Source organism: Diabrotica virgifera, chromosome 4, assembly GCF_917563875.1.
Source record: "Diabrotica virgifera virgifera chromosome 4, PGI_DIABVI_V3a".
Taxonomy (NCBI): domain Eukaryota; kingdom Metazoa; phylum Arthropoda; class Insecta; order Coleoptera; family Chrysomelidae; genus Diabrotica; species Diabrotica virgifera.
In genome coordinates, this window is record NC_065446.1 from 97351272 (window position 1) to 97376733 (window position 25462).

The 25462-nt window shown below is 35.0% G+C and overlaps 2 protein-coding genes across 2 annotated transcripts in view; one reads left to right on the top strand and one right to left on the bottom strand.

Moving 5' to 3' along the window:
• LOC126883615 (repetitive organellar protein-like) overlaps positions 1-22903 on the bottom strand; it is a 110923-nt gene extending 88020 nt beyond the window's left edge. Inside the window, exon 1 of the mRNA XM_050649268.1 lies at positions 22274-22903. Within this exon, the coding sequence (XP_050505225.1) occupies positions 22274-22903 (630 nt within the window). The remainder of the gene's footprint in view (positions 1-22273) is intronic.
• LOC114326299 (leucine-rich repeats and immunoglobulin-like domains protein 2) overlaps positions 1-25462 on the top strand; it is an 831802-nt gene that overhangs the window by 92968 nt on the left and 713372 nt on the right. The window lies entirely within an intron of this gene.

A 25462-nucleotide genomic window follows, 5' to 3' on the forward strand; every position in this document is an offset into this window, starting at 1 on the left:
CAATTTTCTGTGGAAGAGGAGCGTTTACTCATAACACAGTAATAAAGTGTTTATTAGGTAGGTATGGTTTGTTCAACATTAAATGGTTTGAATTCAATTAGTGCGGTCGTAAATATTATTAAATTTATCTGACCTGGCCCATTGTTAAAACCCACCCGGAGCGATAAGCCACCGAGGTAGACAGAGTTGGTCTTTTGCAATTAACACTGACTAGACGGTACTCCCATAATAAAGCCTAAAATAAATTTTTTTCTGAAACCGGGCCTTTTATACTTTTATCGGTTAATCCGGGCTGTTTATAGTGGTAACTAATTGAACTTAACCATTTACTGTTTAACATACCATACCTGACAAACCGTAATAATATACAAAACAGCAGGCTTTCGAAGCTCTTACCGACAAACCATTATATCAGGCAAATTTAAAATTTTTAAGAAATTGTACGTAAAAATTTATTTGTTGACCTGAAAAAATTATTCTAAAAAAAATTAGGTTACTAAACCATATTCCAATAAACGGATAAATTTATTAAAGGGTAAATGAAAACGTTTTGGGACCTGAAATTTATATTCCATAAACTGGGATATTCCTATAACTGGTACTCTAATAAGCGGGTTCGACTGTACTTCTATGCATTTTGTTAACACAGACCTGAAGTTTGTCTGTAAGAGTTTTGCCACTTTCCAGGTTTCACGTCCGTAGAGTAGAACTGACCTGATATTTGACTGAAATATCTTCAAACAGGATTGAGCATGCTGAATGCTTGTTGAGATTTTTGTATCCTCATATGAATTTGTCTTCTACTTCGAAGATACGTAAAATTTTTCACATTTTCAATCTGCATGTTGTTAATAGTGAATAGAATATTGTTTCTTGCATTGATTAGTTTGGCTGTTATAGGCTATAACAGTTATAAGGCTGTTGTATCTGGTCTGTTATAAGGTTGTGGCACTATAGCTTCTATAAATATTTTAATTAAACATTTCTTTCCAGTTTTCACAAAGTATTTTCAAATTTTCTTAGGCCAATGGAATATATTTATCGGCTTTATAATTTACAAGAACTTACTGTACACTATTTACCTAACGAAGTTTAATAGCCTGAGACCAGAGAGATATAATAACTCACTCTGTTATTTTAGGGATACTATTATTTGTTCAAGAGCAGACGAATAATTAACGTACAATTTAATAGTCCTATATTAGACAAGGACGAATCTGTTTTGAGGTGGATGTGAGAGGTGGCATTCGGATTTTTGCAGATAAAGTTAGGTGACAACTTCAATAATTATAAGTAATTGACTTATGCTCCTTCTCAAATATACCAGGAACATTAATAAAACAATTTAAATATTTAAAATTTTCGTTTTAAATATTTAAAATTGTTGCTCGAAAAATGTCGATTTTTTTCTACTTTCATTGCATATAACTTTAAAACGATTAATTTTGTAACAAATTCGTAGGGCACAGCTAAACACTACTCTACAAAATCATCATAGAACATATGCAAATGTGACAGCAAATCAAATCAACCGCAACCAAGAACCTAAAACTAACATAGAACTACAACTAATAACATTCCTTAACGAGTTCAAAAACATGTTCTCACAACTCATGAGTCAAAATAGTATGATATTAAACTTACTCACACAAGTCATTAACCGAAGGGATTGTTAATGTTAAACATACTTAGAATTGCCACATGGAACGCTAATGGCCTACTAAACCATAAGCAGGAAGTAATCACTTTCTTAAACCAGAATAAAATCGATGTACTGCTTGTTTCAGAAACCCACTTTACTGATCTAACTATGTTCAATATTCCGCTCTATACTATATATAGTACACCTCACCCCGATGGTACTGCTCATGGTGGCTCGGCCATAATCATACGAGGCTGTACATCACATCATGAATTGCCAAAATATGCAACAGAAAAAATTCAAGCAGCAATTGTTCAGGTGAATGCAACGCCATGGCACTTTAACATATCTGCAATCTACAGCCCACCTCGTCATGCAATCTCCACAGATGAATACAAAGCCTTCTTTCAATTACTTGGCAGTAAATTTGTAGCCGGGGGAGATTGGAATGCGAAACACACACATTGGGGCTCAAGACTCATAACAACAAAAGGTCGTAACCTTTTAAAAGCAATGACCGACAACAACTACGATTGCCACACCAACGGAATCCCTACTTACTGGCCAAGTGACTCCATAAAACTTCCAGATGTGCTAGACTTTTACATAAGCAAAGGAGAATCCAGAAACAACTGTCTAATAGAATCCAGCTATGACCTCTCATCTGATCATACACCAGTTATTATGAACAAGAGTACCACAGTTATAACCAACACACCCCCTCCTCGACTAGCGTCAAAAAACATTAACTGGGCAGATTTTCAATACTACCTAGAAGAAAACATTAATCTTAATTTGCGAATCAAATCTCCACACGAGATAGATACAGCAGCTCAATATTTCACCACCCTTGTGCAAGAAGCGGCATGGCAATCTACACCACGAACTGAACGCAGACCGACACATACAACAAATGTTCCCCTACACATTCGGCAACTCATTGCTGAAAAACGTCGTGCGAGAAGAAACTGGCAAAGATCTAGAAACAACATAGATCAACATATATACAATAGACTACGTAGACAACTTGGAGTAGCCATCAAAGCTGCAAACAACGAAACCTTCGAACATTACATTACAAACCTTACAGCAAATGATCAGACGCTATGGAAGGCGACTAAGAAACTTAAAAAACCATACACAACTATTCCTCCCCTCCATAAACCAAATGGCGAATGGGCTCGTTCCAACAAAGAAAAAGCGGACGTCTTTGCTGAACATCTTACGAGTGTATTTCAAACCGAGCCACCAGACCTTGATGAAGAAGTGGAAGAACTAATTAGCGCAGCATGTCAAATGTCCCTTCCAATCAAAAGTTTTACTCCTATAGAAGTCAAGAAAGAAATAATCAAACTCAACTCACGAAAAGCTCCAGGTTATGACTTAATCTCGGCACAAGTACTAAAACAACTTCCTCGTAAGGCCATTATTATGCTAACAGTAATATTTAATCGCATGCTAAGTTTATCATACTTTCCAAAAATATGGAAATTTGCAGAAATTATAATGATCCTTAAGCCAGGAAAAGCTCCCAATGAAGTAACATCTTATCGACCCATCAGCCTACTACCAATCGTTAGCAAAGTTTTTGAAAGATTGCTGCTACAAAGAATATACGCAGATCATGAATTCCTAACATTACTACCAGAACATCAGTTTGGTTTTCGGGAAAATCACTTTACTACACAACAAGTTCATCGAATAGTAAATGAAATATCAAAAACTCTCGAAGAAAAGAAATACTGCAACGCTGTATTCCTAGATATCTCACAAGCGTTTGACAAAGTTTGGCACAGAGGACTGCTTCACAAAGTAAAATTAACACTATCTAGTAACTATTTCCTCCTAATCAAATCCTACTTATCAAATAGATATTTCTCAGTAAAATTCAAAGACCAACAATCCAGCCTCTGTCCTATTAACTCTGGAGTTCCGCAAGGTAGTGTTCTCGGACCTCTGCTTTTCTCACTCTACACAGCCGATATACCAGAGTCTCCTAATACTACGATCGCTTCCTTTGCTGATGACGTAGCAATACTAGCAGTAAATGAAGATCACATACAAGCCTCACAAGACCTGCAACACCATCTGGACATACTCAGTGAATGGTACACAAAATGGCGAACTAAAGTAAATAAAACAAAATCATCTCAAATAACGTCTACAAACCGCCACAACACATGCCCACCTGTAAGAATGGAAAATGTACGAATACCAACAGTAACAGAAGCTAAATACCTCGGCCTCCATCTTGACCAACGTCTTATTTGGAAAAAACATATACAGACTAAAAGAAGACAACTAGACTTGAAATTTCGGCAAATGTATTGGCTCCTTGAACGCAGATCAAAACTCAACATCCAAAACAAAATTCTTCTGTATAAAGCAATAATCAAACCTATTTGGTACTACGGACTACACCTCTGGGGCTGTGCAAAGTCAACATCACTGAATATCATTTAAAGATTTCAGTCGAAAGTTCTAAGATCAATAGTGGATGCACCCTGGTATGTAAATAATCAAACATTTCACGGAGACTTAAATATACCTTTCATTAGAGAAGAAATCCATCGAGCCTCGGAATCACAAAACGAGCGTACCATTCACCATGACAACGAATTAGTAAGGGAATTATTTCATAATGGCCCTGTCACAAGGAGACTAGATAGAACCTGGCCTCAGGACCTATTTTAAAACTTTAAACATAAATAGAATAAGATGAGACATCATTGGAAGTCTCTTCTTCATGACCAAAAACATGGAAAAAATTTACTTAATAGTCTTTTAATGATGTAGATTGTAAATAAACATAATTACATAAAAAAAATTCGTAGGGAAAGAAAAAGATAATTGAATTTTGTATAATATACGGCTGGTTTAAAATGTCTTAGATTATTACCCATTTTTGCAAAATAGCAATAAATAGAAAATAAGGGGGCAAAAAAGACTGTTTTTATTCAATGTTTTTCAACCACTTTGGTTGCACTTAGAACCTTCATAATTGACTTAGAAAATTCTTACAGCGTACTTAAACCGTCCAACAAATTTCATTAAAATCAACCTAATAGAGTTTGCATAATAATTTTTCAATCTAAATTTTTTAAAAAAGTTCAAATTTTTTAAAAAATTTCTGAAAAAAGTAGACCATTTAGAAGTTTGCTAATTTTTTTTCATACAAAGAGGTTCTCTACCTATCTAATACACTTTACAGAATTAAAAATCGGATTTATTAAGCGGCCTCAGCGCTGTTTTAAAGTTATAAACAATATTTTGGCTTATAAACAAAAACAGTGAGGACGTTTAAGTTGGAATAAATTCATTTTCTTGAGAATGGGAGACTCTGGAGATAAATATTTTTAAATTATAATTTTTTGGCATAAATATCATACTAGTGACGTCATCCATCTGGGTGTGATTACGTAATCTAAGTATTGGAACTAATTTAATTCAATTTTTTTTTAATTCACACCCTGTATAAATAGTTATGTTAATGTTTATATTAGTGAATACAAAATTGAATAGCCTTTCGATTGAGCTATCACACGGCACCTATTTTCATTTAAAAAAATCATCGATTACGTCACCACGCCCAGATGGATGACGTGACTAGTATGATATATATACCAAAAAATTAGAATTTAAAAATAAAAATCGACCTGTTTCGGGATTTATCTCCAGAGACGCCTATTCTCGAGAAAATGAATTTATGCCAACTCAAACGTTCTCACTGTATTTGTTTATAAGCCAAAAAATTGTTTATAAGTTTAAAACAGTGCTGAGGCCGCTTAAATAATCCGATTTTAATTCTGTATTGGATTCTGTATTCCTGTTTGGATTTGTCTTTCTCTGTAGTAAGATAATCAAATATTATGTAGGTATAACATTTTTATATGTCTATTTGTCACGGTGTTGTTAATTATATCCGAAACTTACGTGTCACTTAAAAGAAGGTCCGTGGTGTAGTTGGTAGAGCGGTGGGTCAGAGAACGGAAGCACACGGAAGGTCGCGGGCTCCAATCCTGGACGATTCATATTTTTTTTTAATTTTTGGTGGTTTTAATAAAAATTTTTTGAAAGTGGTAAATAAGAAAGTTAGTTTAATATTTAAATGACATACAAATAACCTGTTAAGTATATTTACTTCGTTGAAATTACCTATATAACAGAAGAATAACTTCTTACGTGCGTGCAAAGTACACACACATTCTTTTTCTTCAGAAGGTTTTTAAAAAAATTGAACTTAAAAAAAAAATAGATTGCAAAATTATTCTGCAAAATCTATTAGGTCGATTTTAATGAAATTCGGTGAACGATTTAAATATGTTGTAAAAATTTTCTAAGCGAATTACGAAAGTTCTAAGTACAACCAAAGTGGTTGAAAAACATTGAATAAAAACAGGCCTATTTTACCCCCTTATTTTGTATTTATTGCTATTTTGCAGAAAGGGTAATGATTTAAGACATTTTTAACCAGTCGTTTATCAAACAAAATTTAGTTATCTTTATTTTATTTCCTTACGACTTTGTTCCAAAATAAATCGTTTTAAAGTTATAAGCAAAGAAAATAGAAAAAAATTTATGTTTTTCGAAGTTTTTAAATACTTTAACTTTTTTATTAATGTTCCGGGCATATATGAGACGGAGCATAAGTCAATTATTATTGTTGAAATTGTTACCTAACTTTATCTGCAAAAATCCGAATGCCACCTCGCACATCCAAAAATAGACCTTTTTTCACAGATCCGCCCTGGTCTAGATAGAAAACGATTTAAATTACAAGATAACAAAATTAATTAACAAGCTAAAATAAGACAATAATAATCTTTTGCAAATTTCTTTTTTCTTGAATGTTTCAAAGTTAAAAAATAAAAGTCTTTTGAATATACCTACTTTAATAAATTTAATATGGGTTTCTTCATTACTTAATTTAATATTTTACAAAAGTGCCCTTCAATCCCTAATTATTCGTATATTTTGGGCTAATCCAGCCTGGAATAGAAATTTATGGAACAAACTAACAGAGAAAATGTCATAAAGCAAATAAGGTAAAGAAAATGGAGATGACTGGACCGCACACTCCGTAAAGTCTCAGACACATTGCCAGGACTGCGCTGGATCAAATTCTCAAGGCCGACGGAAATTCTTTTTCTTGGTAGACGACGGAATGTCGTCTACCAAGAGAAAACAAAAGAAACAAAGAAAAAAACAGTTTTTTTCCCCGCTATAAACAATTTCAAAACCAAATAAGAAAAAAATTAGGGAGGCTAAAGAAACCTACTTCTTTGAAAACTGTAAAAAAATAGAAGAACTGCAAAACAGATATGACAACTTCAACCTATATAAAAAAGTCAAAGAACTAGCCGGAATAGGAAATATAAGAACCTCAAATATATTGCTAGACAAAAATGGAAATATTATAATGGAGACAGAACGAAAACTACGACGATGGAAAGAGTACATCGAGGAACTTTTTCATGACCAGAGAGAAGCTAGAACATCCATAAATAGCCAAACCGTAGATGTGGGCCCAGAGATAAACAAATCAGAGGTTAGTCAGGCAATAGACTCTATAAATACCAATAAATCTGCTGGTCCAGATGAATTATATAGCGATCTGATAAAATTGGTCAACGAGAAAAACCTGGACATAATAGTAGAACTGTTCAACGCTATCTATACTACGGGAATCATCAATAGAAAAATGTTGACATCAGCAATTGTGTGTTTGCCAAAGAAAGTGAATGCCAAAGAATGCAGTGACTACCGAACCATAAGCTTAATGTCACATACCTTGAAAATTCTGTTGATTATTTCATTCATAGGAGATTCTGACCAATAGAAAGCTACAGAAATCTAAATTAAATTGATAATTTTTGATTATTTCATTCATAGGAGATTCTGACCAATAGAAAGCTACAGAAATCTAAATTAAATCGATAATTTTTGATAATTTCCTGTCGTCAAGTATATTACGTCAGATGCCCTTAGTTGCTACGAAAAAATACATTCAGTGACATTAATGGCAATTAATGTTTTAAAAATTAAAAAAGTGATGAATTTCAACCGTGAAATATTTATAACAACTGTTTGTTTAATTGTAGTAATTTTTACTTAGATAAATAAATTACAATGAAATTTTGGTTTTGAACAGTATTATTCATGAAATAATCGCAACAAATTGCACTCGATCTCTAAAATTAATATAGAATTTTTGCCCTCGTGATACTTTGAAATATGGTTACTCGCCTTCGGCTCGTGAAATTAAAACTGTCAAAGTGACACTCGGGAAAAATTCAATAATTTTAGAGCTCTTGTGCAATTACTACTGATTATTTCATTCATAGGAGATTCTGACCAATAGAAAGCTACCGAAATCTGAATTAAATCGATAATTTTTGATAATTGCCCGTCGTTAAGTATATTACGTCAGATGCCCTTCGTTGCTACGAAAAAATACATTCAGTGACATTAATGACAATTAATGTTTTAAAAATTATAAAAGTGATGACTTTCAATCGTCAAATATTTATAAAAACTTTGTGTTTAATTGTAATAATTTGTACTTACATAAATAAATTACAATAAAATTTTGGTTTTGAAGAGTTTTATTCATAAAATAATCGCAACAAATTGCACTCGAACTCTAAAATTAAAATAGAATTTTTGCCCTCGTGACACTTTGACAAAATTTAACTCGCCTTTGGCTCGTGAAATTAAAACTGTCAAAGTGTCACTCGGGAAAAATTCAATAATTTTAGAGCTCTTGTGCAATTACTACTGAACATTATCCACGCCAGAATACACTCTAAACTGGAGCTGGATATTAGTGACACTCAATATGGGTTCCGCAATGGTATGGGTACCAGAGAGGCATTATTCTCCTTTAACGTGCTGACACAGAGATGTTTGGATGTTAACCGTCCTCTTTACGTCTGTTTTATGGACTACAATAAAGCGTTTGATAAAGTAAAACATGATCGACTCATGGAAATTCTGAAAACTATAAACGTAGATGAAAGAGATTTAAGACTAATAACACACCTCTATTACAATCAGCGAGCAATAGTAAGAATTGAAAAAGAAACATCTGAAAAAATGGAAATAAAGAGAGGAGTCCGGAAAGGCTGCATACTCTATTATTTAACGCTTATTCCGAAGAGGTAATACGAGAAAATCTGGAAGATGAAACAGTCGGCAGAAGAGTAAATGGAGTCTTAGTTAACAACATCATATATGCAGATGATACAGTAATAATAGCCGATACCTAGTTTACAAGACCTGCAAAGACTGATGAGTAAAATAGTAAGGTGTAGTAAGGAGTACGAACTCTCTCTCTCTCTCTCTCTCTCTCTCTCTCTCTCTCTCTCTCTCTCTCAATATCAAAAAGACGAAGTTTGTGGAAATTAGTGAAAACAGCCAAAATACTAACGAAATCTTGAGAGTAGAGAGCCAGCAGATCGAAAGAGTAAAAAAGTACACTTACCTAGGAACACTTATAACAGAAAATAATGACTACACTGTAGAAATCAAAGTCAGAATCGAAAAAGCACGTTCTAATTTTATGAAAATGAAAACGGTCCTATGTAGCAATGATTTAACATTAGCTCTTAAAGTACGCCTAACAAAATGTTACGTATACAGTGTACTATACTATGGAGAGGAATCATGGACGTTAACCCTAGAAAGACCAAGGAGGGTTAACAAGTATTCAAAACATTGCATTACATCTGATTTTCTAAATACCTTTGTTCCTAAAAATCTCAAATAATTAGCAGTTGTCGGCGTACTACTGCCCTATTAGATGGCATGATTAGCATTTCTATAATTTAATTCATTTCCTCATACTTTTATAAATACTTGACAGTGAACTAAAAATAATCCCCTTGAATACCTTCAACACCATCCCAAAATGGAAAGGGACGATATCATTCATGTGTCAAATTGGCAAAATCTAAAAGAAAAAAGGCCAATAAGTGGGCAAAAACAACCATAGTTTGTTCAAAATGCAAGTATCTATGCGGTAAGCACAGCAAGAAGTCAAAAATATTTCTGTATCCTACGATGATGCCAATTCCACTTATGGTGGTTCCTATCTTCTGATCCACCTTAGATAATTAGGGGTTGGTTACCCCCGACCATAAGGGTTGATGTAGTAAATAACTCTTACAGTTAATACATTTATTTATACGTGGAGTATTTAACGGTAAGTAGCTGGTGGTATATTATTTGCTTAATGTGATGTTACTCGCTGGAATCTCAACTACTGATTGATTTATCTGTTCCCCGTGAAGGTATAATTAAAGGTCGATTTTTTTGTTTTATGTTTTGGTAAGCAAAAGTGAGAGTGATTAAAAATGCTGACTGCTAACAAACATACCTTGAATATTATTGCAACTTGACCTTGTATCAAATACTAGCATGTATCGATGTGGTAATCTAGGTTAATCGTATTTATTAAAAACAAACACATTTGTTTTTACCACGGGCATTTAATTATTAAAGAGTTTGTCTGAAGAAGATGTTTACTGAGATGCTGTGTATCCCAACACATCTTCCTTTCCTTCCGAAAATTTTCTGACTACGGAAAAGGAAGAAAATTTTTTCTATTAGTTCCACCACCTGCTTACTGCGTTTTAATAAATACAATATATACATTCTTTTTATTTCCTATAAATAATAATCAAATACAAAAAAATAAAAGTGAAAATGTTCGTTATCAACATTGTTCCCGTTTCACTTGTCACTCACTGTGTTCTCGGATTGTAAGCATATAATCTATTCTTATGTATTTCCCTGATTTTATTGTTTTCCAATCTGATCTTACAATTAACATTATTTACCTCTGTTATTGTGAAGGGGCCTACATAAAGACTATCAAACTTACCATTCTCTTCCCTTTTTACCAGGACTAGGTCTCCTATTTTAAAGTGTTGTGGTGTTGCTTTGAGCTTATTCTTTTCTTGTCGCTCTTTTTTGTGCTTTAGGAAGAAGGTTCTAGCTCTCTCGTGTGCGCTTTGTAGTTTGTAGCGTAACTCATTGTAGTAAGCATCTATATTGTAACATGGTTGAATCTCCTGTGTAAGGTCTTCTGGTAGGTTAACCTTCCTGCCATATAACAGTTCAAACGGTGTGTAACCATGATACGCGTTAGGGGTTGTATTGTAGCAGTATGTGAACATCCTGCAACACACATCCCAATTTTCTCTGTCTTCGTCTATGAATGCTCTTACGTACTCGTTTAATGTTCTGTGCAGTTTTTCGCAACTTCCAATGGACTGTGGATGGTATGCCGTTGAGAAGTTGTGCTCTATTTTTAGTAGCTTTGTTAGTTCCTGCATTACTTCATTTTTATATTCTGTGCCTTGGTCTGTTCTTATTTGCTTCATGAGTCCGTATGTTGGTATGAAATGATCAAAAATTCCTCGGGCTATTGTCTCTGCTTCTTTATTGCACACGGGTATACTGACCTCGTATTTCGTAAGCTCACATAACATTGTTATACAGTATCTATTACCTTCGTTACTTTTAGTGAATGGACCTATCGTATCTATGTATACTATGTCCCATGGTTTGGAAGAAGTGTCCGATATCACGAATTCTTCGACAAGTGTTCTTTTCGGTTTGTTAATTTGACATTTATGACATTGTTTAACGTATTTTCTTACGTCTTTTTCCAAATTTTTCCATCTGAACTTTGCTTTTAGCTTCTTTATTAGTCTATTTTTCCTTAAGTGTCCTCCGAACATCGGATGATTATGATATTCTTCTATTAACCGTGTTTTTCTTTGTCATCTTCTATTGTTTCTGGTACTTCACATATGTATATTTCTACATTCTTCAATATTTCGTTTCCTTGTTTAATAAATTCCTCAATTGTGCATACTTTAAAAATAATATCGTTTACGTATATTTTTACTTTACGTACTGCATTCTCTACCGCCAGATTATCAAGCTGTGCCAACATTTGGTTTAAGGTGATACAGTAGCGATCAACAGGTAGCCAAAACGCGTTCCAAGATTGCGGCTGTAATTTTGAATATTTTTTCGAGATATTTGGCACATGTATTCGTAATATAATAAAGAATGGCGGTACAGAGCCCAATTTGAAAAATATATTAATATGTGGAAATTACTCTGTACTTAAATACAATATTAAAAAAACGAGCCTGTACCGCCATTAAGAAGAACAAAAAAATACACTTTCTTCAAATAAACTTTTTTATCCGATGCCTAAATTTTGTGTCATTTTGGAACTACTAATGAAATAAAAAATTTTAGTAGTTCCAAAATGACACAAAATCTAGGCATCGGATAAAAAATTTATTTGAAGAAATTGTATTTTTTTGTTATTCTTAATGGCGGTACAGGCTCGTTTTTTTAATATTGTATTTAATTACAGAGTAATTTCCACATATTAATATATTTTTCAAATTGGGCTCTGTACCGTCATTCTTTATTATATTACGAATACGTGTGCCAAATATCTCGAAAAAGTATTCAAAATTACAGCCGCAATCTTGGAACGCGTTTTCGCTACCTGTTGATCGCTACTGTTTCCTCTTAAATCAAAATGATTGAATCCTGTGGCTATGCTCTTGCTGCACTTTATTTTGTTTTTGACCCTAATGCTCAGTCTTGGTGAGATTAGTTCTGCTCCAAAAGACAAAATTGGTAGTCTATGCGCCTCTAAATTATTTAGTACCTTTCTTACTGTCTGTTTGTGGGCTTCTGGCTGTAGTGCGAGTTCACTTTCTGCCTTCGTTTGCCTTGCTTCGTTCTTATTTTCTCTTGCTTGAGCTCGTGTTATAGCTAATATATGGGTATTGTCTATGTATAGGTTCTTTAGTTGATGTAATGTTATTCTTGAAAGACTATCTGCATAGTTATTTTTCCCTGTTATGTATTCTATTTCGAAATCGTATTCCTCTAAATCTAATCTGATTCTTGTAACTTTCGAAGTTGATTCTTTCATTGCAAATAAATGTGTTAGTGGTTTATGATCCGTTTTTACTAAAAATGTTGGTGCTCCATATAAATAACATTTGAAATGATTAATTACCCAATGAATCGCTAGTAATTCCTTAACGATTATAGGTTTATTACATTCTCCTTTATTAAAACTTCTTGATGCGTATGCTATTGGTAGGTCTATTCCGTTATAATCTTGACTTAAAATTGCTGAACAACTCTCGTTGGATGCGTCTGTTATTAGTATGAATTGTTTATTGAAATATGGATATTTTAAGATCGGTGGCTTCAACAGAGATGATTTTTAAGCTTATTGAATGCTTTTTCACATTCTTCTGACCAAAAAAATTCTACTCCTTTTCTTGATAATCTGTTGAGTGGTCTGCATATTTCAGCAAAATTTTGAATAAAACGTCTATAATAGTTACAAAATGCTACGAATCTTTTTGTTTCTTCCGCTGTCTTAGGTGTCGGGTATTGTTCAATCGTTGCATATTTCGCTTTGTCTGGTGATACTCCTTCCTGAGAAAGATCATGTCCTAAATATGTTACTTCTCTTCTAAAAAATTGACATTTTCCTGGGTTTATTAGTTTCAAATTGAATTTTCGACATGTCTCGAATGTCTTTTTCAGGTTGTCTAGGTGATGTTTTTCGGATACTCCTATTACTACTATATCGTCCATGTAAAGAAATGCTTTGTCCGGTGTTAATCCCGAAAATGCTATTGACATCATCCTTGAAAAGCTATTTGGGCTTACATTTAATCCAAAAGGTAATCTGGTAAATTGAAATGCTCCATTTTCTGTGCTAAACGATGTGTATTTTCTCGATGATTTTTCTAATGGTATCTGGTGAAAACCTGACATTAAGTCTGTAACTGAAAACCATTTTGCTCTTCCTAGTTGATCTAGTATCGAGTCTATCCTTGGTAAAGGAAATTTGTCTGTGACTATTTTCTTGTTCAGTTGTCTAAAATCTATGCATAATCTCCATGCTTTATTTCCATCTATCGCCTTTTTCGGTACCAGTACTACTGGGCTGTTGTATTCTGATGTAGACGGTTATATTATTCCTTGGTCTCTCAGTTTTTGTACTTGCCGGTTTAATTCCTCTGTTTGTGCATGAGGTGTCCTATAGTTTTTTAATGTATACCGGAGTTTGGTCTTTAACTCTCAGTTTCTGCTCGTAGAAGTTGTTACACATTATCATGTCATGCCTTAGGGCGAATATATCTGAATAATCTTCACATAAAGGTACTAACTTATCGAGTATGTATTCTGGAATATCTAACTTCAATGATTCCCGTAATTCCTTTTTCCTATCCTTGCTGTCATTGATCAGTCTATATATGTCGAATAATTTAATGTCTAATGTTTTGATTGCGTTTGTCTCTACTTTTACTGTTTCGTAGGTTGTGTTCAAAATTTTGATGTACGGATTATTACTTGAAATAATTGCTCTCGCTCTGATATTCCTGGTTGTATTTCTTGTTGTTCCATTATCCTGTCGTTTTCCAGCGTTTGAAAAATTTTTACGACTCTGTAAATTTCACCTCTAGGCGGTATTATTATCGTGTCATTATCTATATTATCCAAAATGATTGTGCTAATGTAACAATCGTTGTCCTCTTTAATGTGCATTTTAAGGGGGGGTATGGTTTGAAATCAACATATCAAGCACTTTTTTGTGAATTTTTTTCGAAGCTAGGGTAGAATTATTTTATTTTTAAATTAAATAAACATATTAAGTATAATTTAAAGAATATTTATGAAAAAATTCAATCCAAAATATTGAAAAATACGCCATTGGCGACAAATTTTGTCAGGCGACTCAAAAAAAAATTGATTTTGCGGTGGACATCAGAACTCATCACTGGATCATACGAAATAAAAAATTTAAAATGATTTAATTAGCATATGAGTTTGGCGAGGTAACAACGTCGAGTTTTTTTTATTTTTAATTACTTTTGAATTTTTGGTATCACTCAGAAGTCAAAAATACGAAATTTTTGATAAAATTGTTGTGAAAACCAACAGATTTAATATTGTTGAACAAAAAATAAGCACAAAACAAAAAATATCTCGACATTGTTACCTCGCGAAATGTCTAAAGAAAATCTATGCAAAATTTCAGGTAGATCGGTCAAGTAGTTTATCAGTTACAATGTCCACCGCATTTGAAAAAGCAGTTTTGAGAAAAATGCGTTTAAAGTTTTGACAACTGCATCTTTATCTTCTTATTTGTCTGCCAAATCGTAAAGTGATGAACATTGGAATATGTTTTTTGAATTGCGGAGTAATCTACAAAAGAGAAGGCGAACAGTTGTTTAACGTTTCTCACTACGCTCAAGCGTGCTGGCGCGAAGCCTCGGCAACGCGAGTCGAAGGTAGGGATATTCAACACCCTGTATCTCTGGTAATTTTACTCCGATTATTTTGAAAGTTTCAGAGAGTATTCTTAAAAGTATGCACTTTTATTTGAAATAATAAAAAAAATTAAATATTTCAAACCATACCCCCTTCTTAAGGTTAGCGTAGTCTAGTATGCATTGAAAATTTGAAATAAAGTCTCTCCCAATGATTCCGTCGGTTGGAATAGGAAAGCTAGGTTCCACTATCTGAAAGATATGCTCAAATCGAGATCCTTTTACTTCTAGCGTTGTTTCAACTTCTCCCATTGTTTGTAATTCTCCTTTAGTTACTCCTTTTATTTTCGCTTTTGTGTTTGGTTTCACATGTTCCTTCATAAAATATTGTGAACATTTCAGTATTGAAATATCAGCTCCTGTGTCTATGATAAAGGTATTTGTGTTTTCTAGGATTCCTGTTTTCATTCGTACAAAATTCGTTAGGTTTAAATCGAAGTTGTAAATATTATATTCCACTTCTGACTGTGTACTTTCCTTGTTTCATTCATTCAAAACCCCAACTGCTGGTTTTCTGGTTCCTCTTGGCTGTCTTCTAACTCAAGTAGCCTTACGTTTCTGTTTCGTCCTCCTCTCTGGTTTCCTCTGTACGTTTGGTTGTTGAATTGTCTATATCCTCTGTTGGAATAATTCCGTTGGTTTCCTGTTTCTTCTCCTTCGTTCCGTTGTATGAAGTTATTTCTTCTTCCTCCGTCGTATTTGTTATGGTATCCTCTTCGGTATTGCTGTTGTTTTCTCCTATTTTCATAATTCGTCCTATAATTGAACACTCTTCCCTGTGTGTTCTCCTCTATCGTATCAATCGATAAAAATTTAGATACTACTTCCTGCCGTGTCGTGAAATTACCTGCCTCCAGTATTAACTTAGCTCTATCCGTATTAACATTTCGTTTCATTGTTGCTACGACTGTTTCCTATGTGTATTTTTTCGCTAGCTCCAATGGCATTCCTTCCGCTATGTATGCTACCTTTAACTGTTCCGCTAATTCCTCTACTTCGGATGCGTACACTGCTGCATCTTTGTTTCCTTGCCTTTTCTTTGCTAACTTGTCTATTATCGTTTTCGGATTGTCGCCTCTTAATTCCTTCTTCAGTGCCGCTGCTATAAGTGGGATCATATCCTCTGTGGTTATCAGGTTTCTAGCCTTATTAGTCAATCTTGTTTTTATTAATGTTATCGCTGTTTCTTCATGCCCTTCTGCTATTTTTCCAAGTAACTCTAATGCGTCTAAAAATGGTTGTAGTTTCCCTGCGCTTCCATCAAACTCGTTGGGCAATACCTTGCTTGCAATATTCAAAAATTCGTTGATTGTCAGAGCCATGTTTAATATTTTTATATCTTGTTTTATGTCGCTTTTTCCCTCTTTTATTTCCTCGTCAATTTTTTCCTCTATCTCCTCGTCACTTTTTTCCTCTTCTACTTCTTCGTCGCTTTGTTCTTCCTCTATTTCCTTGTCGATTGTTTGATGTATTGAACTTGGAACTACTGTTCTTAAGTTTACAGCTTGAAATGAGCGTATAACTTTGTCTCTTATTTTTCCGAAATATTTGTTGCACGCTTCTCTTTGTTTGTCCGATAGCGCTTCCCAATTTTTCTTCGTTAAATGTGTGAATTTGTTATATAATTTAATTAACTGTGTCGTTACTTCTTCTTGTATATCCTTAGATTTAGGTACTTTCTTCTTCAACACCCTTCTACTTTGTCTTGTTACTTCTTGCGTAATCTCCTCAACTATTTTGATGAAATCTTCCCAAGTAACTTTGTTGCTACTCATTTATTCATAATTCATTTATTCCTGTAATATTCATTTTCCTTATTCCTGTACCCGTAACGAACGCATAAATTTGACAGTCTTACGAGGTATAGTAAATATATATGTATGTAAAATAATATGTCAAAAATAGTAAAGATATAGTAAATTGCCATAAAAAAAATCATTATATCAATCAATATAAATCACCATTAAAAAGCAGTAGACCAATAAAAATGTACTAAAAATCAGTAGGTCAAATAATAAATCGATAAAAAGTCAGTAAAGATAAAAATATGCTAGTAAATATACCTATAAAAATCCAATAACAATCAATATCAAATAAAAATGTATCATTACGTCCTATAAATAACCATAATATTTGTAAAAAAAAAATTCCTTATATATATTGGTAAATATTGGTCTTATAAGGAAATTAAAAATAGAATAATTAAGTAAAAATAGGTAAAACTTAAAAGGTTATGTGCATCTTAAATTACAATTACGTTAATATTACTTTATACTTTATACCTTATATTATACGAATCAGGAAATACCATAAAAATAGCTAATATGGACTTACCACTTTAAACGTCTGTGTTCGTATCACCAAAAAGTCCTCGCTGCACGTTCCATGGCATTGTCCATTGTCCCACGATGTTCCATCTCCATACCAAGTTCCATTTTCCATACCTCAGCTCCGTCTCGGGCCTGACGTCTCCATCGTTTTCCTATATACCACACTGTTCTAGGGTGGTCGAGGTGCCAGAACATTGACGTTTTTCTCCATACTCTTCTCGTCTACCAGTCCTGTGACGTCTTTCCAGTCTTTCTTCCTTGGTCTTGGATCGCCATATGGTGGTTCCTATCTTCTGATCCACCTTAGATAATTAGGGGTTGGTTACCCCCGACCATAAGGGTTGATGTAGTAAATAACTCTCACAGTTAATACATTTATTTATCCGTGGAGTATTTAACGGTAAGTAGCTGGTGGTATATTATTTGCTTAATGTGATGTTACTCGCTGGAATCTCAACTACTGATTGATTTATCTGTTCCCCGTGAAGGTATAATTAAAGGTCGATTGTTTTGTTTTATGTTTTGGTAAGCAAAAGTGAGAGTGATTAAAAATGCTGACTGCTAACAAACATACCAAGCAAGCAAGCAAGCATAGTGATTTAACCCAGCCTGAGAGACTTGCTCACCCCTAGAGAATGACATTCGGGTGATACAATTCATTGGGGCGAGGAGGATTAACTCCCGTAAGCAGGAATCACTCCACCCCGCTTCAATGCTCCAGACCATCCACTTACCCCCCGATAGCACTCTGATGCGCTATAGAGGCTCTCAATCAGCAAAGTGCTTATCATATGGGAGTCTTGGGTACAGGGACTCCCATATGAAATCCTACCCCGATCAATGCAGGCCAGCGTGAGGCGCTCTATTCCCGCTATCTCTAGTGACTTATCTTCGATCTGTTTTGCTTGCTCGGGCGCCGAGTCCCCGCTCTGGGCTCTGTCCAGTTCGGCGACTCGGCGCTCGAGGATGTGGGCCCCTCATGCCCTTTTTTGGGTTTTGTTACTAATATTTTTTTTTGTGGCTTTCGCCTATTGTTAATATTTTATTGATTTTTTAAGTGGCTGAAGCCGATTTGAAGTTTTTTGTATATTTTTTTGAGGGATGTCTGAAAATTATAAAAATCAACATTAATAAATATAATGAGATGCCAAAGGTGAGCAAGTTGTCTTCTTTTGATAGAGCTACGATTATCTAGCCTTTATTATATATTTACTAATATTTGTTGTTTGGGTCTCCTATGTTTCCATCTATGGTACACATCATACCTTAATATCTCTTGCAAGATCCGGTTTGGGTGGTCTTCTAGCTCAGCAAATTTTGTTCTGGCTTTTTCCTCCATAATATCCAGTACTCTTATTTGTTTTAGGTCTCTAAATAAGAACCGTTCGGCGACGTATCTGGGCACGTTTGCAGCTTCTCTGAGGCAGTTGTTGTGTGCCGCTTGTATCTTCTTTTTGTTACTTTGACTTATGTGACCCCATGCAAGAGATGCGTATGTAATTATTGGCAGTATAATGCTATTTATCAGTCTTAATTTTGTTTTCATAGCTAATTTGCTTCTTCTTCCTGTGATTCCTCTTATTGCTGATCTGGCCGCTGCTGTTTTCTGGACTGTTGCGTTGACATGTGATGTGAATGTAAGACCTTGGTCCATTGTGACTCCTAAATATTTAACTTCGTTTTGCCATTCGATGGGTCTGTCTTGCAATGTTAGCTGTTCTTCTGGGTTATCTCTTCTCTTTTTGAAGATAACCGCTTGGGTCTTATCTGGATTTATTGCTATTTTCCATTGGATACTCCATTCTTCTATTGTATCCAATGCCGTCTGTAGATTTCTTACAGCTATATCTAGGTTCATGTGTTTTGCAGCAATTGCAGTGTCGTCTGCATAAAGGCTGATCAATGTTCCGGGTGTTCTTGGAACATCTGCTGTATATATGGTATACAGAAGGGGTGATAAAACTGCCCCCTGTGGTACTCCAGCTTCCGGCATTCCGTGTTCTGATAGAACTGGTCCTATCCGGACCCTGAACTTCCGGTCGCTTAGGTACGAGGAGATGAGTTTCGTCATGGCCCCGCTGTATCCATAATCTCTCATTTTGTATGTCAGTCCTTCATGCCACACTCTATCAAAGGCTTTGCTTACATCCAGAAAGGCTGCTCCCATATATTGTTGGTCATTGAATCCAGCTACTATATATTCGGTAAGTCTTAATATTTGAAGTTCGCTGGAATGTTGAGCTCTGAATCCAAACTGTGATTCTGGGATTATGCCTAGCCTGTCTGTCTCTGATTGGAGCCTGGTTTGGATGACCCGTTCCACTATCTTACTGACTGCTGGAAGTAAGCTAATCGGCCTGTAATTTTGAGGAAATATGTGGTTCTTTCCTGGCTTGGGTATCATAATTACATGGGCTTCCTTCCATCGATTTGGGAAGAGCCTGTATCTTAGTATTGCGTTTGTTATATTTGTCAAATACACAACTGCTTTCGAGGGAAGATACTTCAGAGCTCTGTTAGTGATTTCGTCTGGACCAGGTGCTTTCTTTGGTGAACTTTTTCGAATCAGTTCACTTATTTCTCTTGGTGATGTGGGATTTATTATTTCTTCTTGTTCTTCGGGCGTTTCTAGTTCTGTTTCTTCGACTTCTTCGATAAAGTCTATATCTTCGTCTTGGTGATAATTCAGTGTACACTCTCTTTCAAGTGTCCTTCTCATCACCTCGGCTTTATCTTCTTCTGTGTAGACGATCCCATTTTCTCCATGTAGTGGGGGAATGGGTTTTCTATCGTTTCCAAAGTTCTTTGGAGCCTCCATATTTCTTGCATATTTTGGCTCCTTTCCTCCATTTCTTTTATGTAGTTTTCCCACTTTTGGCTTCTATGGTCTATTAGTGCCTGTTTGACTTGTCGATTCAGTCGATTTGCCCTATTTTTATCTTCCTGGTTTCTTGTTCTTCTGGCTCTCTTTTTGGCTCTGTTCTTTTCCCTTATCATTTCTTTTATTTCCTGATTTATGTCTCTAAATCTTCCCATATGAATTTCATATTCTTCTTCAGTAGTGCTATTTCTTAGTGCTTCTTTTATGATGTTTTCGAGCTCTAGGACTTTTTCCTCTATTTCTTGTGGATTGTCAATTGTAGGAATGTTTCCAATTCCTATGCTCACTAGGCGTTTGAAGGTAGACCACTTGGTTTTCTTTCTTTTCTTTGTTGTTCTGTTATCTTCTTCCCATGTACCTATTTCTATGAGTATGGGGTTGTGGTCTGCTGATCCTTCGTTTAAGGTTCGGATGTCTGTTTGTAGTCCTAGGCTTTTGGCCACTACTATATCTAAATGGGTTGGTAGAGCATTTCCAGGAAAGTATGTTGGTTCGATGGGCCCAATCACCATGGTGTCTTCGTTGTTCACTAGATAATTATTCAGTATTCTACCGTTTCTGTTTGTAGCTCTATCGTTCCAGTTAGGGGATCGGGCGTTTAGGTCTCCTATTATTATGGACGGTTCTTCGGCGTTCAGGAACGTATTCAGGTCGTCGTCGTTTAGAGGATCTGTTGGCCTTACATATGCTGAAGTGATCCTTATTTCACCTTGTCTCATCTGGACTTTTATTGTTGTTGCTTCCATAGTGTTTAGTGGTGGCGTATGTTGTAATGTATGATTTATTCCTTTTCTCACTAGGATAGCAGTTCCTCCTGAATTTGCTCTGTGGTCGTTCCTGTAGATGTCGTATCCTGGAAACTTGATATTGATGGTATGAGTTAGTTTAGTTTCTTGCAATGCTACGACATCCATTTCATATCTATTTATTAATTCGTCCAGCACGTTTGTATTAGTTCTTATGCCGCCTGAATTCCAGGAGCCTATCTTCAGGTATCCCCTAGTTTCGTGCCTTAGTTCAGTGCTATTTTTACATTTTTAATCGCTTCACTTACCGTTTTTATGACTAGCTCTTCTATCATCGTGGCCAGTCCTTTTTGTTGTTCTTTTGAAATTAATATGGTCGAATCTGTTGTTGGGTTTTGTGTTGGTTTGGTGATTTGGGCGTACGATTGCCCATTGTTTCTTTTAGGTTGTTGTGTTCTGTTTTCTATTGTTATTTGTCTGGGTCTTCCCCAGGCAGGTATCTTTGGGCATCCTCTATAACTTGCCGGGTGTTGCCCTTGGCAATTAGCACATTTTGCTTTTTGTTCTGCTGGAATTTGGCAGAATTTACTCTTGTGATTTTCTCCGCACTTTACGCACCTAGCGTCTTTGAAGCATGCATTTTGGGCGTGGTGGAAGCCCTGGCAATTAAAACATTGAGTTGGTCCGTTGCTCTTTCTTAGATCTTCTATTACTACTCTCATGTACATAAGGTTGGTAATTTTCTTGGCTTTGGGTACGTCTTCTTTTTCCACTGTAATTATAAACATTGGCAGAGATTTTTTGTCTGCCTTCCTAGACTTCATGTTTGTTACGTTAATTGTATTTATTTCATGTTTATTTAATAGTTCCGTTTGTATATCTATAGGTTTTGTATTTGAGGGAAGTCCTCTAATAACCATTTTAGGCTTGATATCTTCGTCTAATGGGAAGGCGATCCACTGAATTTTGATTTCTTTGTTATAATCTTCCAAGATATGGGTAAATTTTCTATAATCTTCAGGGCATTTTGTTTGAATGAGTGTTTCTCTTCCGTTTTTGGAGATTTTATTGTCTGTGTATATCTTTTGAGTTTCAGCAATTTTCAATATTGTTCCTGTTTCGTTTACTGTTTGTAGTTTTATGACGGGTGGTTTTGGTTTGGACCTGTTTATAGTGCTTTCTTGATTGTTTTGTTCGGTGATAAGGATATTATCAATTTCGCTTGTTTCCATTGTCTCTTCCCTGCCCTTATTCGGTAGGGAAGGAAATAGTTCTTGTACCTTAGATGTTGATGGCACGCTGTTGTCTTTTCCGACCTTTTTTGGCAGGGAAGGGAAATCTTCATTTGTTTTTGTTGTGGGTGTTATGGGTAAATTTTTTGTATTTGCGATGTTATTATTAGTATCTTCAATTTTTTTCTTTGGGATTGCTGTCATCGATTTTTTTTCATTTATTTGTATATCGGTTGTCTGGTTTTCGTTTTTAAGTTCGTCGAATCTTTTATCTATAGTTTCGATTACTTTTTCTTGAGAGTTTATTATTGTATTTTGTAGTCCATTGATTTTTTCATTCAATTGATGCATTTGGTTTCTGAGATTTTTAATTTCTTCGTCCTTTTCTTTTAGTTGCTTTTTCATTTCAGCCACTGAATCTTCATCTTCCTGGCACTCATTCGGCCTTTGACGTTTTGCTGCCTTCTTATTTTTGTTTTTAGTTTTATTTTTCTCTACTATTTCTGATTCGTGTTCTGGTTCCATGTTGTTCTGTTTTTTCTTTTCCGCTATGGCCTTAGGTGTTTTAGAAACGCCGTTTAAGGCATTGCACGTTAAATTTTCATTATTTTGATCAATATCAATATCAGAATTATCAAACAGCGGAAGATTTGAGTAAATATTTGGACTTACCTCCATCGGTCCTCTTTATAATTGTTTTTTTTAACTTACTTTTCTGCCCCACGAAATGTATACCTATTTTTGAGATATTCGATGTTGTACAAACTCGTCGGCAGCCTGTCTGATCCTTCAAAAAGGTTTAGAACTTCGAAATATTTAAAGTTTTGGAAAGAACTTTTTAAATACGTCTTTATACTTTGACAGTACTTTGACATATAACAAACATACCTTGAATACTATTGCAACTTGACCTTGTATCAAATACTAGCATGTATCGATGTGGTAATCTAGGTTAATCGTATTTATTAAAAACAAACATATTTGTTTTTACCACGGGCATTTAATTATTAAAGAGTTTGTCTGAAGAAGATGTTTACTGAGATGCTGTGTATCCCAACACACACTGAAGCCGAAGACTCCTGGTAAATTATAAATTCGTATCTTTTAACTCTTCCATTAACGTCTAGGAATAATATAAAAGTGTTATTTTTAAATAAAGAAGCACGTTTTTGATTAATTTATGTGTGGACATTTATTGACCCTCCTTGGTCCTCGCTGTTTCTACTAAAAGTTTGGTCCTGCGAGGGTTAAATGTAAAGACAATGAGACGACTTAACGCCTTTGAAATGTGGACCTTTAGAAGAATTATGAGGGTTTCCTGGGTAGATAGAGTTACGAACAATGAAGTACTAAGAAGAATAGGTAAAGAGAAGGGAGTTGCACTTACAATTAAAGAAAGAAAACTATAGTATCTCGGACATGTGATACGAGGCGAGAAGTATGGCATCCTGCGACTCATAATGCAAGGAAAGATAAATGGCAGAAGAAGCATCGGAAGAAGACGAATTTCATGACTGAAGGAGAATGGTTTGGATGCAGCTCAAAACAACTATTTAGAGCTATTGCCTCAAAAATTAAAATAGCTATGATGATTGCCAACCTCCATAGTGAAAATGGCACCTGAAGAAGAAGAAGACGGAATGTTGGTTATCATCATGGTAATATTTATCTTATCTGCAGCAGCGCGGAAAAGCTGCACAAATGTTATGTTGAACCAGGTTCTAAAGTTCTTCAACCAGGATGTTTATCTTCTCCCTGGATCTCGCTTTTCAAATATTTTTTTCCTTGCAGGATAGCTTGTAGAAGGGCATATCTTGATTCTTCTTCTTCTTTTTGTATAGACATGACTCTGTCTGTTTTTTCAATGTGCCTCTAGTAAGTTGTCATTCCATCGTTTTCGTGGTCTTCCCACTGATCGTCTTTCTATTGAGGAACCGACTCTTGCTGTCCTTACTACTCTATTTGTTGTTATTCGGCTTATGTGGTCATTCCATTCTATTCTTCTGTTTCTTACCCAGTTATTAATGTTATACAGCTTGCACCTCCGTCGTAGATCTGTACTTCTAGCTCTGTCCAATAGAGTCTTACCATCGATTTTTCGAAGGGATTTTATCTCCGCTGTTTCGAGCAAGTTTTTTGTCCTCTCTGTGTCGGGTAGTGTTTCTGACGCATATGTCATTATTGGTCTGATAGCTGTTTCGTAAATTCTGCCTTTCATTTCTTTTCCGATATTTTTATTTCTCCATATTGTGTCATTCAGGCAACCTGCGGCTCTGTTTGCTCTATTCACTTGATCTTACACTTCTGTTTCGATGTGAAGCCTAGGTATTTAAACTCCATCACTTGTTCTATTATCTGACCTTCCAGCTCCAATTTACATCTTATTGGATCTGCTGTTATAACCATGCATTTTGTCTTTTGTGAGGAAATTAACATGTTAAATTTTCTGGCGATTATGTTGAATTGGTGCAGCATACGTTGTAAATCATCTTCACTTTGAGAGATTAGTATTGCATCGTCCGCATAGCAGATTATTTTAAATTGTTTTTCTTTTATTTGGTATTCTTTTTTAGTTCTTATTTTTTTACTATTTCGTCCATGATCAGGTTGAACAATTAATAAATGACTCAAGGAATCCCCCTGTCTTATCCCATTGCCAGCTTCAATTGGGTCAGTTAATTCATCGTCCACTTTTACTTTTATTGTGTTGTTCTGTTAGATGTTTTCGATCGTTTTAATTAATCCTAGAGGTACCTCTTTCGAGTATAACAAATGGATAATGTCCTTTAATGTGACCCTGTCAAATGCTTTCTTAAGGTCCACGAAACATAAATATGCCGGTTTATTGTATTCCAACGATTTCTCTTGAACTTGCGAACTTGCCTCATTATAAATACAGCGTCAGTACATGACCTTCCCGACCTAAAACCTTGTTGTTCTTCTGTTAATGGTATAATGTCATTCAATTTGTTTGTTATCACTTTGGTTGTTAATTTTAATGTTGTGTTTAATAAGTTAATTCCTCTGTAATTCTCCGGGTCCGATTTGTGTCCTTTTTTAAGAGAGGTATTAGGATGCTTGATCTCCATTCTTGTGGTATTCTGTTTTGTTCTATTATTTTTGCTTAGTTAGATTTTGTCCTCCGTACTTTAGGAGTTCCTTCGATATTCTGTCCTCTCCTGAAGATTTTCTATTTTTTAATTTTCCTTATGCTTCCTTTACCTCTCCCTCCTCGAT